The 12063-nt window shown below is 54.4% G+C and overlaps 1 protein-coding gene and 1 long non-coding RNA gene across 2 annotated transcripts in view; one reads left to right on the top strand and one right to left on the bottom strand.

The window, feature by feature from the left end:
* Rptor (regulatory associated protein of MTOR complex 1) overlaps window positions 1–12063 on the bottom strand; it is a 267055-nt gene that overhangs the window by 20062 nt on the left and 234930 nt on the right. Inside the window, exons 18-21 of the mRNA XM_090351345.1 lie at window positions 11327–11444; window positions 10528–10668; window positions 9901–10059; window positions 2872–2990 (exon numbers count right to left, since the gene is read on the bottom strand). Of these exons, the coding sequence (XP_090207471.1) occupies window positions 2872–2990; window positions 9901–10059; window positions 10528–10668; window positions 11327–11444 (537 nt within the window). The remainder of the gene's footprint in view (window positions 1–2871; window positions 2991–9900; window positions 10060–10527; window positions 10669–11326; window positions 11445–12063) is intronic.
* LOC150052088 (uncharacterized) lies at window positions 4519–5710 on the top strand. The gene is made up of 3 exons (XR_016538374.1): window positions 4519–4582; window positions 4763–4862; window positions 5605–5710. It is a non-coding gene; the product is annotated as an uncharacterized LOC150052088 (long non-coding RNA).

Below are 12063 nucleotides of genomic sequence, written 5' to 3'. Positions count from 1 at the left end.
GTCTCACCGACATGCCAAATTCCATGGGGCCAACCACAGTGAGAAAGCGCTCTGTGGCTCTGAAGAACAAAACTGTGGCTTCAGAGTTAAATAATGTAAAATGGCTCATTTTCCTGCAAAAGGAAATATAATCCCCCAGCTCCTACGGCAGAAAGCAAGGCACTTCTTGAAATTAAAATGAGGACAAAAAGGACTTCCTTAATGTTTATATCCCACATCCTTCAGTAACAGCAGTGTTTACTCTTATAAATACACACAGGCACATGTGCATACACACAGTCACACACAACACAAATGCAAACTCACAGGCATAGACTCACGACACACATGTAGACACAACACACGCCCAGGTATACAAGTCACACCGCACACAACCTTTGTATACACATAAAGACATAACTACATGACATAAATATACATGTATCACACAATTCATGTATCCACAACAGACAGGCACCCATGCAAGTACATATACAACACAGGCACACACAAGCACACACATTTACACATGATACTCAAGCACATGCATACACATACATTTATCACACAGACATACATGCACTCACATGGAACACACACACACACACACACACACACAGAGGCACTGCTGTGCTGCCACAAGGTATCTGAGGAACTTGCGGCCTTCGTGCCTCTGGCTGCCTTGTGCTCAAAGTTGGCAGGCAGTGGCTACTCTAGACCAGCACAAGTAGCAGAGACCAAATGTCACTGTGCTGGGGCCAGGCTCAGCCATGGTGCACTCCGCTCTTCTAGTGGCAATCCTGCCATTTGTTACAGGTGGTTTTAACTTGCTCGCAGGGTCGGTGGCATGGGGAAGGCTAAGCTACCTGCCAGCGGGTGGCTGCACATTGAATGCCTGGTCCTGAGGGACCCACACCTGGGAGACCGGGGCTGGCATCTCCAGCGCAGAGCTGGGAGAGACAGTTCACACGCTGGAGCCTCCCGAGGGGAACTGCTCACCACCCTGCGGTCGGTCCTGGGGGCAGGACAGCGAGCAGCGCGCTCACAGTTGTCAAGTTCAGTGTCAGACACAGGGAGTACACTCGTAAAGGATTCATGCAGAGCGCTAGCCAGGGTAAACACAGAAGAGCTACCCAAGTCAACTTCAACAGGCTGAATCCTACGACTGGGGACAGCGACCACCAAACAGCGCTCCCTCTGTGGAGCATGGCAAGGAGTGGCCAGAGCCCTGGGCTCGGCACACGCACCTCTCGGGAGGGGCGGCCAAGGCTCTGCTTCCTTTGGACTTAAGCCATTCACTGGTGTTCATGCGACGGCGCTTTGAAAACCATTTTAGGTGAACAAGATGAATCTGTAAATCTAACTCTGAGGCAGACATGGTGCTGCATACCTGCAATTCCAGCTATTGGCTGAGAGAAGGCAGGACTGAACTGAGGTCCCGAAGCAAGCTCCCTACCACCCTGTACCAACAAAAGTGGCCGAGGCTTAAGTGACAGAGCCTTTGCCCCAAACGTGAAGTCCTGGGTTCAAATCTCAGCACTGCAGAAACTAAATAATGCTCCAACCTTGAAGAGGGTCAGACTACAGACTGGAAGAGTAGAGGGAAGAGGGAAGCGAAGGGCTTCCCTTGCCTGCGGGCCATCACGACACTGCCTGAGCACGGGGCTGTTTTCTGTGGTGCCTGTGTGGCCCTGTACTCCTTCCTCTTTGATTCTCAACCTTTCTTTTCCTCCAGATTTCCTGTTGTCCTTCCTCCTTCCCTCTTCCTTAATATGAAACTAACATGTACTTCAAAGTCATTCCTGATTTCAGTCAATTCTATTCTTTCAACTGTTCTTAGCTGAAAAAGCCAATAATTTGAGTCACTTGCTAGTTTTCTATTTAACAGTAAAAATGTCGGCCTGGTGGAGCAGCAATTTTCTATAGACTAAGGTCACATGACAGTAGACCTGGTGGATGGCCCACTTGAGACTTGTCTCAGGTGCCGCTGTGGCTCGTTTCAGGAGATGACAGTGGAGGTGAGCTATCGGGGTCTTTTATGGGGAGGGGCATTCCAGCAATCCAACTTGTTCCAAGAGGACCAACTTAAGTCCTACTGGCCAAGACGCTCAGTCCAGGCCTCAGGGATGGCAGTCCTTTATGTGGTCCGAGTTGAAAACACAGCATTTATTTTGACATTGTTGGTACTACTGTTGCTTTAAAGAGAAAGATGACTGAAGACCACAGCATTGTAAAACTGGAGACACAATGAAGTTCCATTATTGTTATGGGGTAGGGAGACAGGACAGAAAACATTTGTACCTTAAGCAATTAGAACCAGCCCAGGTGACCCCCAATGGAGGAATGGTATATGTACACATGGAATTTTACTCAGCTATTACAAAGAATATTATATCATTTATAAGAAAAAGGAAAGCCTTGGAAAAATTAAATTAACTGAAGCAAGCTAGACCTAGAGAAACAAAGGTTGCATGTTTCCCCTCATTTGTGGTAGCTAGAATGTAAACACAATTAAGTGAAGTAAACAGACTATGGAGAGCTCCAATGGTGTAATTCTTTAGAAAGACTAAGTCGAAGTTCAACAAAATCAACACCAAGAAACAGAAGAGTGGAAGATGAATAAAGGTGTGTGTGCATGCGTGCGTGGGCGTGAGTGTGTGCGCGTGCGTGCGTGTGTGTGCGCGCGCGTGCGCAGTCGAGAATTCATTGTATATTTCACAACCAAGAAAAGGGATGAGTTGAAGGGGGTGAAAAGGTTGAAGGGTGACACTGATCAAAACGTACTGCATTCATAAACTGCTGTGTTCTATGCCATCTTCTTTGAACAGCTACTACTTAAATAAATGAAGGGCTGGGTGCCGGGCCCCGGGGGAAAAGGCTGAGGACAGGTACCTTGTAGGCGATGCTGTTGAGTACTTTCATGGCCAGATCAGAAACATCTGGATAGGGATCAGCAGCCAGATGCAGCAAGACTCTCCAAATTTGAGTGTAGACGCTGTTGAAAGAAACACCTAAGGAGGAGAAACAGGTGCGTTAGTAGCATGCATTGGCAGCTTCTTTTACGACATCTAGCCTAAGCACCAGCAGTGGCGTGCAGCTAAGCTGAGGCCACCCAGGAAGCACCCCAGCTCATGGCGCTCTAACAGGCCTGGAGCACATGGCCTTGGTTCCACAGGTTTCATTGTCTGAGGCTGAATCTTTCTTTTCTGCTTTTATTTTTTGTTGGTCATGGGGACTTGGGCTCTGGGCCTGGACACTGTTCCTGAGCTCTTCAACTCAAGGCTACCACTCTACCTCTTGAGCTATAGTGCCACTTCTGGGTTTTCTAGTGGTTAATTGGAGGGAAGAGTCTCCCGGACTTTTTCTTAGTGCCTGGGCTGGCTTTGAACTGCGATCCTCAGGTCTCAGCCTCCTGAGTAGCTAGGATGACAGGCGAGAGCCTGTGCCCAGCTAGGCAGGATCTTTCTAACAAGAGAACTGGCCAGGAAGGTCAGGATTTCAGTGTGAATACTACAGCTGGTCCCAGATACAAGGACCTGATCCTTTGCTGTATAATTCGAGGAGCAGCTGGGCAAATGGACCATACCTAGCATTCTATCAGTCAGAAGGCTGAGGCAGGAGGACACAAGACGGACGGCCAGACCAGGCTGTGTGCACATGGCAAGACCCCGTCTCAAACAGTAACAAAAAGGCTCCAAGGACCACCGTCACCCACGGCCCCCTGTGCACTCAGCCAGTGCCCTGTGCTCCCACATGCTGGCATTGCTCCGAGCTCTGAGGAAACCATGAGGGTGCATGACAGGCCCTCTGCCCATGAGCCCCCAGGGTGAGGTTCAGGGCTGCACACTGCACATGCACAGGCAAAATGGGTCCCTCGGGAAGCCTGCTTCATGCCGATGAAATCCTCGCCAGAACCCCGCCCTTAAGAGCTGCCTCTGGCCCAGCGGAGGAGGCCGGAAGGCACCTCTGCCGGGGAAGCCAAGGTGCCAAGAAGGCTCGCTTTAGACAAAGATGGAAGTCTCGTAGGTTCACAGAAACACACAGAGCCTTTGGAGGGAGCATGGCTGGATAAGAGAAGGAGCCTGCCAGAGTCTGCACGCTCAGAGACAGCTGTCTGCCTGGAAGCTGCCGGAGCCTGGGGCTGCTCGGAGGATGAGAGGCCCCGTGTGGGTGAGTGGGTGAGTTGCCAGTATACCAAGTTCAAGCCAAGCGAGGTTGGGAATGCCAGCGTCACAGGATGAGTCCTAAGAAACACATTTCTGAGAGTGACGGCTCTCGGCAGCAGTGACTCAACGTCCTCTAAAGGGGGGCAAGGCAGGGGAGGACAGGTCCTCTACCCATTAAGACTCAGGTCTCTCCACCCCATGCTTCTCCACTGTAACTCAGCCATAGCACAAAAGCCTCTAACTTAACTCTAGCACCACTGGCTGTTAGATTTATGAACAAAGTCTAAGGAACCTGTAGTAGAACCAGCACAAATCTCAGGGGGAAATTTCCCACAAGGCTCCTTTCCTGTTCCAACTGATGCCTGTGTATGGGGGAGGGGGTGGGCTCTACGTTACTGGGGCAGCAGCTGTATTGTCACGTCTCTTCAAGAGGACAGGTGTGGGCCGGGGACATGGCTCCTAACAATGGCCTGAGAGGCAAGAGTGGTGCATTCTGCCTCACTCATAAAGAAAGGAAGCAGCCCCTGGGATGGAGCTGGCACAGGCCTCCCCTCCACCAACAAATGAAGGCTCTTACAACAATGCCTCAAATCCCTTCTGCCTCTACTATTTTCAAGCTCACAGGCGTCCTCGGGGCGAGTGACGCATCGGAAGCAGCTTCCCGTGAAGCTTGCCTGCCATGTGACTCTGAGCTGTGGAGGAATCGTGATGCTGACGGTAAGCGACTTGACTCAGATCACAGGTCCTCGTCACACCCGGGGGTGGGGGGGGAGCGAGGGGGCAGGAAGGGGCCATGCCACGAGGGGAGGGTCGAGGTCTGACCAGTGCTGTCAGCCCAACAAGCTCACACACAGATGCCCAGCACCCCTGAGCCCACCGGGGGCTGGGGCCCGGCCTGAGGGGAAGTCCCAGCTCTGCTCTGCTGTGGGGCACTGAGGAGAGGCGAACTGCCCTCGTCACCGGCTTGGGGGAGTTTACAGTGCTGTGTTGCCTTTCTTGGAGACTGATGTCACATGGTCCGCTAGTCTCTCCAACTACAAAACCCAAAACTGTAACGAATTACCACCCTGATTACCACCTTCATTTTTGAGTTTTGGCCACTGAAGTGATTCTATCACTTGGTTGTCTTATTTTTGTTTTTTTCCAGTCCTGGGGCTTGAACTCAGGGCCTGGGCACTGTCTCTGAGCTCCTTTTGCTCAAGGCTAGCACTCTACCACTTGAGCCACAGCACCACTTCTGGCTTTTTCTGTGTATGTGGTACTGAGGAATCGAACGCAGGGCTTCATGCATGGTAGGCGAGCACTCTACCACTAGGCCACATTCCCAGTCCCTGTTGTCTTATTTTTGAGTCTGCTCTCTCCAAAACATAACTTGCATCTTCACTCAGAAGTCAGTGGGCATGGGGGCTGAGGTAAGGATGCCGGGTCCTGTCCCACACCGGGTGCTGTCCCACACCAGGTCCTGTCCCACAGGAGTGACGACAGCTGAGAATGCTGGGACCACAGACTGAGGAGCTGCACCTGCGACTTGCCAAGCTCTCTGACTACTGAAGGCTGATTTTCATGTCTAGACTGGAAGTAATAAAAGAGCATAATGAATGTTTCAGGATCGATGTTTTCCGAGCAGTGGCCACCGCTTTCTAAACAGCATGTGATGTAGGGAGATTGCTTGGGGTTGGGACCAAGTCTGAGCCCCAGAGCCCCGGCGGGTGGAGGTGAGATCTGCAAGTCCTCGCTGGTGGCCGGAGGTTGGCAGAGTGGGGTTGTGTCCTCTCATGCTCCAGTCTGGGGATGTGGGTGGCTGAGAATCTTCGATCACCAATTAGAAACAATCCCTAAAGCTCAGGGTTTCTGTGTTTCTCCCTTTGCTGTGACCCTCCCTGCCCTGGTGACTGGCTGACATGCACCTGTCCAGAGGCTGTCCTGGGACTCAGAGGGGCCTCAGGAAAATCACAACGACCTGCTTCAGCCTCCTGCCCTCCTGTGTCCAGCAGAGCTCTGGACTTCTGCTGCTCCCCACAGGGCCAGTGCCCTCAAGTCCAGGAACACTTTCTGGGTGATGGTGGGAGTTTGGTGTGAAAAATGGGCAGGCTAGGTGTGGGGCCTGAGCCACTCACTGCCATGGCCAACCAGGGGAAGAAGGAAACAAACACAGCAGACAGGAGCCCTGGCTCTTTGCAGCAGGGCCCCAGGCCCCCTGTGACACACCAGTCCCTCAGACATAACAGGTGCTATCCTCTTGGGGCATTAGACAACAAGGATGTTTGTCTTGTCACTATCCTCTTCTGGCAAGAAGCATCAAAGTCATGGGGCAGGCGGGCGGGGGTGTGGAGGGCGTTTCCTCTGGCTGCCTCCTGGCTGGCTTCCTCTAGCTCAGGGCATGGGTTTCTTTCAGTGAAGATCTTGTCTATCCTGTCATGTAAATAAGGACCTCCCATAACCCACAGCTGCAGGGGCTCAGAGCTGTGACAGGGTGCAAAGGACTCTTGGGAAGGGTCAGAGGTGACTCAAGGAAAGGCTTTTTCTGGGGGGGGGAGGGGATCATAGAGCTTAACTGGGCGCGGTCCCTGAGCTCTTCAGCTCAAGGCTATGGCCCACCCTTGAGCCAAGCCCCACTTCCCATTTTCTAGAGATTAACTGGAGATAAGAGTTTTAAGGTCCTTTTGTGCCTGGGCTGGCATTGAACCTTGATCCTCAGATCTCAGCTTCCTAAGAGCTAGGATGACAGGTGTGAGCCATCTTGCCAGCTCTAAGGGCAGGCCTTTTGCACCCTGGACTGGCAGGGAGTCCTTTGGCACTGATGGTGACTGCTGGCTCTGCCTCTTGTGGAATCGGGGACTCTTGGGCTGAGGGTGACAGAGGCCAGCTCCCCAGCTGCTGCTGTCCTTTGGTGCCTCCCCTCCCCTGTGAACTGGTTACTATGGAGATGTGTTTTCAACACGCTGTCCATGTTTGGTAGAGTTGTAGACACCCTGGCCCTGGTGCTGAGATTCTCAGGGCCTTCAGAAAAAGATTTCAACGGCTGAGCTGCACACCTCTCTGTTAAGTCCCCATACAGAACTCAATCTCACGTCCTTTTCATTCTCACAGAAACAAGAGTACCAGGCCGGGAGCGAGGCCTTGGCAGACAGAGTTCAGTGAGGCAGGGTGCTGTGTGAGCACTGGGCACCGCCGCCAGGCGTCGGGACGATGCAGCCTGGGTGGTGTGTGGACCCAGCTCGGCAGGCCCTCCCTGAACAGGAGTGGGCATAGGAGTGCAGGGAGGCGGGATGGGGTGAGGTGGAAGGACGGGAAGGGCTGCTCCCTGAACACCGCAGCAGCAGCGTCACGGAAACGGCGAGTGCTGAAATGGGAATAAAATGGCGCTGATGCAACATGGAGACATCGTGGAGATGCTGCTGGGGGCAATGCGCCAACACCACCCTTGCTCTGCGCTGTATGAATGGCAGAGGCACGCGGCTCACACACAGGGCTGGAAAGCGCCTGGGGTACTGGGTCCTGCTGAGTCCTGCTGAGAGCTCCAGTCGGGAGCGTTCAGGAGAGCCAGAGGCCCTCCACCAGTGGCGGAGTGTGGGAGCTGGATGAGGCCTCACGCGGGGTTCTGCACAGCCAGCGGATCTCAGACGTGGGGTACTGGAGACCTGCGATTCGGTTCAGATACGCAGCCTCGCCGTGGCCCAGCCCAGTGGCATGCAGGTAACTGAGGACATGGAGAGTGGGCCCATGCCAGCCCTGTTGCTGCAGGGTCGGGTTTCGCGGGGGAGGGGGAGGGGAAGCCAGTTTGGGGAACAGATACCGATGCGCCCATAGACTGGGTCTGTGAAAACGTTCTTCTGCAATATGCCAGAACAGGGCTGACGAGATCGCTGCTCCGTGGTTGGAATGAGAGAGAAACTGGCTGCAGGTGGCTAGGGGCCCCGTGCACCACATGAACACGGTGGTCATGTGAGCGTGGAGGCCACGAGGTGTTGGCGTGCTGCCACCCGCCAACTGGGTAGGCTGCTGGTGGAGCCGTGCTTCATGGATGCTGTCCTTTCCAAAAACTCCATTTAACAATCCTTCCTTCAGGTTGTCTAGGACTTGAAGGATATACAGATGAAGCTGAGTTTCACTGTGAGAATGAGGCGTCAGGCCCTGCACGGGAAAACTTGTGCCATCCCCTGTGTGCACCGACAAAGCATGATTCCTTCACGTTCACATCAGCAAGGCCAGCGAGGCCCCAGACGGGAGGCGAGTGTGCGGTGTGCTGTGTGCTCACCGCACAGGAGGCTGCTCTGCAGGGGGTCACTTCACCTCAGATCCGCAGGGCAGGGATGTGTCAGGACCCTGGGGCCTCTCACGCCAGGCTTCACAGGTCCTGTGCCGACAGAGGCTTGGGGAAGTGCCAGGACAAGTTCTACCATCAGAGGAGAAGCTGACCTGCCTAGAGCACACTCCACAGACAAAATGCACACGGCAAGGGCTAAGAGCAACTGGAACAGAAGCTGGGGACTAAGCTCGGCCGTCGCCCCCATGGGCACGAAGCCCTGCTTAGCCCAGGCCAGAGAGCAGAGTGGAAAGGCGACCTGGGCCCGTGGGGAAGCTGGACCAGGCAGTGGTGCTGCCAGCCCAGGGGGAAGGTCAGAAGATATGAAGTGGAAAGGGCCATTGGAAGGCCTGTGGGAAGAGCAGAGTGAGTCTTCACCTCACCCCCGAGACAACTTGGAGATTTTTGTTTTGTTTTTGACAGTACTGGGGTTTGAATTCAGGGCTGCATTCAGGGCTGCCATGAAGGTGTTTTACTGTGAAGCCATGCCTCCAGCCTGTCTTATACGGGCGATTTTAAGGTAAGGGTCTTACTTCCTGCTTGGGTGTACACAGGGGACAATCCATTTGCTGGGCTTTCTGTCATAGCTAGGATGACAGGGACATGCCACTGTACCATGTTCCCAGCTGAGAAGGAATCTCAGCCAGTCTCGGGCTTGAACTCAGAGCCGAAGCACTGTCCTTGGGCTTTAAGGCTAGAGCTCTACCACTTGAGCCACAGCACCATGTCTGGCTTTTTCTTTTTCTTTTGTTGCCAGTCTGGGCTTGAGCTCAGGGCCTGAGCACTGTCCTTGGACTTTCTCAAGGCTAGAGCTCTACCACTTGAGCCTCAGCACCACTCCTGGCTTTTTTCTATGTATGTGGTACCCAGGAATTGAACCCGGGTCTTCGTGCATGCTAGGCAAGCACTTTAACCACTAGGCCAAACTCCTGCCCCTCATCTGGCATTTTCTAAAGATGTGGTACGGAGGAATCAAGCCCGGGTTTTTGTGCAAGCTAGGCAGGCACTCCACCACTAGGCTACGCTCCGTAGCTCCTCTCATGGACTTTTCTGCTGGGGTTGGCCTGGAACCAGGATCCTCCCAATCTCACCTAGGAACCTTTCAGGAGGAGCAGGAGGTGCCCATGACAATGACATGGTGAGCCTGGCTGCGGGATGCTGGTGGCCTCGGGCCCCTGCCCACCTGGTCTGCTCAGATATGACAAGCAGAGGAGGCCATGGGAGCTTCGGCCCGGGCTCCAGCCACACAGGTGACTAGCTCCCGCAGCCCTAACCAGCGGCGACGCTGCACAGCCGGAAGTGGCCTCAGCCCCCGAGGCCCAGGGAGGCATGCTCTCCCCCTCCTTCCCGTCCAGCTCACATCCATCGCTTCTTGTCTCGCCGGGACAGTTCTGGCCCATCCACCTGACCCCGAGGAAGGCGGGGGCTGCTGGGGAGGGCAGGACTCACCTATGAGGGAGTTGAGGGCAGAGTAGGAGCTGACCCTGCGCATCTTGTCGATGATCTCGAAGGACAGGATGTACTCCTCATTCTCGGGGCTGCCCAGCGTGCTGCTGGCGCTGCTGCTGGTGCTCAGGTTCCCCGGGGAGAACGCCACGGCGCTGCCCGCTGGCCAGAGGGCAGGGAGGTCAGGGCCATGGCACCCAGCACCCTCCCCTTCTCCTGAGCGTTCTTCTAAAAGCCAGGCTCCTACACGCCCAAGTACACCCCCCACCCCCTACCCCCCAGACATGTGCACACCCGTGCTTGAGTGCACACACTAACCAGCACACGAGCATGCGTGCAATTGCTGGTGGACCCCTCCCAGCTCCTCTGCTCCTCTGGTGCTGAGTTCTGGGAAATGGGGGCAGCAGCTCGGGGTGCCGACAAGGCTTCTCCCGTCACGCCGTGGCCTACACTCACTAGTCCAGGCCCTGAGCTGTCCTTGCTTCCTTCTCGTGCAGAAGGAAGCTTAAAGACCTGAGAACAGCTAGCTGAACACAGTCCAGGTCCATGCTCAGAGCACAGAAAGGGACAGGGCAGAGGGGGCTGAAAGTCTTCCAGAGGACCACCCCGAGGCCCAAGCCCGGGTCTTACATTCCTCCGTCAAGCTGAGGTTCTGCAAGGATTTGTTCAGGCTCCTGGCTGTGGTGACAGCTCGGATGTTCCCATAGGAGCTCACAGAACGAAGTCTGGGGGTACACGGGCTGTCTCGCACTGGGGTCAAGCTCCCTCCCTCTAGGAAAAAAGGGGAAGAGAAAGTTAGGCTTGGAGGGCGGCACAGGCTGAGTCCACGGCAGGGGAGGGCTGAGCACTCAGCAGGCATCAGCCAGACAAAGGGACAATGGCTGCTGCTCTTCGTGTGGCTGATATACGGGATTCTATGGAGCAGGAGGCCTGCTGCTGCCGCTGTCTCAATGTCACAGGGACATGTCCATCGCGGAAGGTCTGGGCCCCCCGCTCCCCCCACTTTGTGATGGATCACGAGCCTTCTTTCCTGTGAGGGGGGCACGGGGCACGGAGAGGAGATGTGTGTGGAAAAGATGACTCTTCTCCAGCGAAAAGGACAAATGTGAGAAGAGGCGCTTCCGAGCGTGACTCAGAGACATGATCACAACATGATCCGATTACTCATCTCAGGAAGATGGCTGGGTTCTTTTCTCAAGCCCCTGTTGGAGCAGTTTAGCCATGCGTCAAGATTTCCTCAAATCTGATTTCCATAAGGGGGAAGGGAAAGAGCAGGAGGGCGGCATGGCCTTCTCCCTGTCCCTGGAATTCTGCTAAAGGCCTGGGAAAACAGGGACTCCAGGGACATCCCAAAAGCTCAGATGTGGCCCCACTGACGGCTGACGGTGTGAAGGAGGGGTGGCAGCGGGGCAGGCAGGAGCTGCTGTACCTGTGGCTGCTGGGGAAGGCAGGGGGTAGTTCTTCTCCTCTTCCATGAACTGCAGGGCCACAGTGCAGAAGTTGCTCTCGTACTGAACGACGAGATGACTCAGAGCCACCACCAGCTCCTGTGGCAAGGGAGAAGGGGCAGTGAGGCTTGCTGTCACACTGGTCAGAAACTGTCTGGATAGCAGACAGGTCAGAGCCTGACTTCCACAGGCATGTGGTCCCAGAGCAGAGGCCTCAGGGGAGGCAGTGTGTGCCAGGGTGACGGGCGGAGGCTCCCCGGGGCCTGCCGGGAATGCCCTGTACAACCGCCCTGCAGTAGGAATGACACAATGAAGCCATGGTAAGAATCGCACATCTTGACCTTTCCTTTATGATCTGTTCTGCGATCTTGGCCTGGAGGGCCAGATGAGGGCAGAACACACCTGATAAGCTGGCGCTGCTTCAGAAGCTGCAAGGCCACTGAGACCTCCAATCTCTGAGAGAGGATGAAGAAGATGCCTAGTGCCAAAGGCTGTACTCCAAGGAGCTAGTGCAAGGTGCATGTCTTTCAGGATGTTCTGTGCAGCGATTTGTGAACTTAGAGGTCTGGCCAGTCACAGGGAAGCAGGTTTATCAAAATGAATACGTTCTGCCAGGGTATTAAAATAGTAGACAACGTTATCTGCTTTTTACTCATTCATTTAAGATGCTTAGCAGACAGCCAAGGTCTTTAAAGAGAGTTCTTTGGCCTCCACGTAA

Source organism: Megascapheus bottae, chromosome 17 (assembly GCF_031878675.1).
Source record: "Megascapheus bottae isolate mThoBot1 chromosome 17, mThoBot2.hap1, whole genome shotgun sequence".
Lineage (NCBI taxonomy): Eukaryota > Metazoa > Chordata > Mammalia > Rodentia > Geomyidae > Megascapheus > Megascapheus bottae.
Note: the sequence above shows the minus strand (reverse complement) of the source record. Positions and strands in the feature narration are given on the sequence as shown.